The 2,160-nt window shown below is 35.0% G+C and overlaps 1 protein-coding gene across 1 annotated transcript in view; it reads right to left on the bottom strand.

Moving 5' to 3' along the window:
- Positions 1-2,160, bottom strand: part of NPAT (nuclear protein, ataxia-telangiectasia locus) — a 106,690-nt gene that overhangs the window by 68,871 nt on the left and 35,659 nt on the right. Inside the window, exon 3 of the mRNA XM_011984760.1 lies at positions 1,499-1,617. Within this exon, the coding sequence (XP_011840150.1) occupies positions 1,499-1,617 (119 nt within the window). The remainder of the gene's footprint in view (positions 1-1,498; positions 1,618-2,160) is intronic.

Raw genomic sequence — 2,160 nt, 5'->3', positions numbered from 1 at the left:
GATGAAGTCTCACTATGCTGCCCAGGCTGGTATAGAACTCCTGAATTCAAGCAATCCTCTTGCCTGGGCCTCCCAAAGTGCTGGGATTACAGGCATGAGCCATTGTGTCTGGCCCAGCCCATTTCTTTTAACATGCCTCTTGTAGAGCAAGTTTTTAATTTTTTATAAATTGGGCTAAGTTTTGCCTTTATAGTCCATGCTTTTGGTGTCATATAAAAAACTCATTGTCAAATCCAACTTTGCACAATTTTTTTCTCATGTTTTCATTTAGAAGTCTCAGAGTCTTGTGTTTTACATTCTGAACCATTTTATGGTTAATTTTTGCATAAGGTATGAGGTATTTGTAGAGGTTCTTTTTCTACATATGGATGTCTGAGTGTTCCAGCAACATTTGTTGATAAGACCATCCTTTCTGCAATGAATTGCCTTAAGCCTTTGTCAAAATCAGATGTATGGGTCTCTATATGGACTTTGTATTTGGTTCCACTGATCTACGTGCCTAAACTATCAAAAATGCCCCTTAATCTTGATTATCATATTTTTTAGTAAGTTTTGAAATCTGGTAATGTGAGTCCTCCAAATTGTTCTTTTTCAGAAACTCTTTAGGCTATTCTAGTTTCTTTTCCATTTAACATTTAGAATTCAGCTCCGTGTTACCTATAAAAATGCTTGCAGGCATTTTGACTGTAAAAAATCTATAATTAAATTGGGGGGAATAACACCTTAACAATATTGAGTCTCAATCTGTGCACACCGTACAATTCTCCTTTTATTCAGGCCTTAGATTTCAGGCAATTTGGAGCATTTGGATTTCACACATATTTTGTTAGATTATCTCTAAGCATTTTGTTTGTTTGTTGCTATTATAAATGCGTACTTTCAAAAATTTTTCAAATTTCAATTGTTCACTGCAGGCACGCAGAATACAATGGATTTGTGTATACTCTGTATTCTATGACCTTACTTAACTTTAGTTTTGCGTCATTTTCAGTTTCCTAAGCAGACATTGATGTTATCTGTGATAGTCTTCAAGGAGCCATGTTTAAAATAAAATAGTAAACACCATGTGAAATAATGTAGTTCTGGAAGGTATCCACTACGTGCCAAATGATGGTTTGTTGGTCTAGTGATATTTAACAAAAGAAATGACAATAATAAATCAAAATATCTGTTTTGTATTTGTCTGAAAGGAGCAGCCAGATACAGGTCAGGAAGGGAAAAAAAAAAAGGCTTGGAGATAGCAGCAGCGAAACTAATCATAAACGAGAGTGTCATTTTGAAACTAATTCTCAGAGTCAAAGTTGTAATTCATTTAATAGTTTTGGCATAAATTTGTAAAAAGAACAGCTGGTCGTCTTTGGGTCTTACCAGTCATGCATGAATATAAACCATTAAATTTCTGCCAATTTCAATATTTTTTCTGATAAGCTGATTTTATGACTATGTTTGTAGTCTCTTGTGTTGAAGAAGTATTTCCCTTAAGGAATAAATAACTCACCAGTAAGCAGGCTGGAATAAACCCTTCATCTGTACAGTGTTCTGCATATTCTTTTAAATCTGAACTTTCCAAAATAAAAGTCTGGCAGGTAGAAATGAGGTTTTCTTGCTGTAAGTAACCTAAATAAAAAATAAAAGTTTAAGTACTTACATTGAATTCTGTACTTTTGGTTAAAACTGCTATTGAAAATGCTATAGCATGTACTGATATCACAATTTAAACCTTAGGTGGAATGCTCTAGTGTTTGGCAGCCTTGAACAGAAACACCAGGTTGTGCTGCAATACAAAGTATAATTCATAGAACAGGTGGCCCTTTCACAGGAAACAATTCTAGCTAAATTAGTAAAATAAAGTGTTTAACCAAGTATAATTATTTCACAGTACTTACAGGAGGACCAATAAATTAATGATAAATAACTATGTTCCTTTACTGCGTAACTTCCATAATGACCAGGTCAATTGATGGTATAAATTCACTTACTGGGTTATCAGAAAACTATGTTCTCACAACAATGCTGTGTATTTGTATACTTCATTTATCTGCCAAACAATTTATAAAAAGAATGAACAGCCGGGCGCAGTGGCTCACGCCTGTAATCCCAGCACTTTGGGAGGCCAAGACGGGCGGATCACAAGGTCAGGAGATCGAGACCATCCTGGCT

The sequence above is a fragment of the Mandrillus leucophaeus genome, unplaced genomic scaffold (assembly GCF_000951045.1).
Source record: "Mandrillus leucophaeus isolate KB7577 unplaced genomic scaffold, Mleu.le_1.0 Scaffold273, whole genome shotgun sequence".
Taxonomy (NCBI): domain Eukaryota; kingdom Metazoa; phylum Chordata; class Mammalia; order Primates; family Cercopithecidae; genus Mandrillus; species Mandrillus leucophaeus.
The sequence above is the reverse complement of the archived record's forward strand: the minus strand, read 5'-3'. Positions and strand labels throughout refer to the sequence as shown.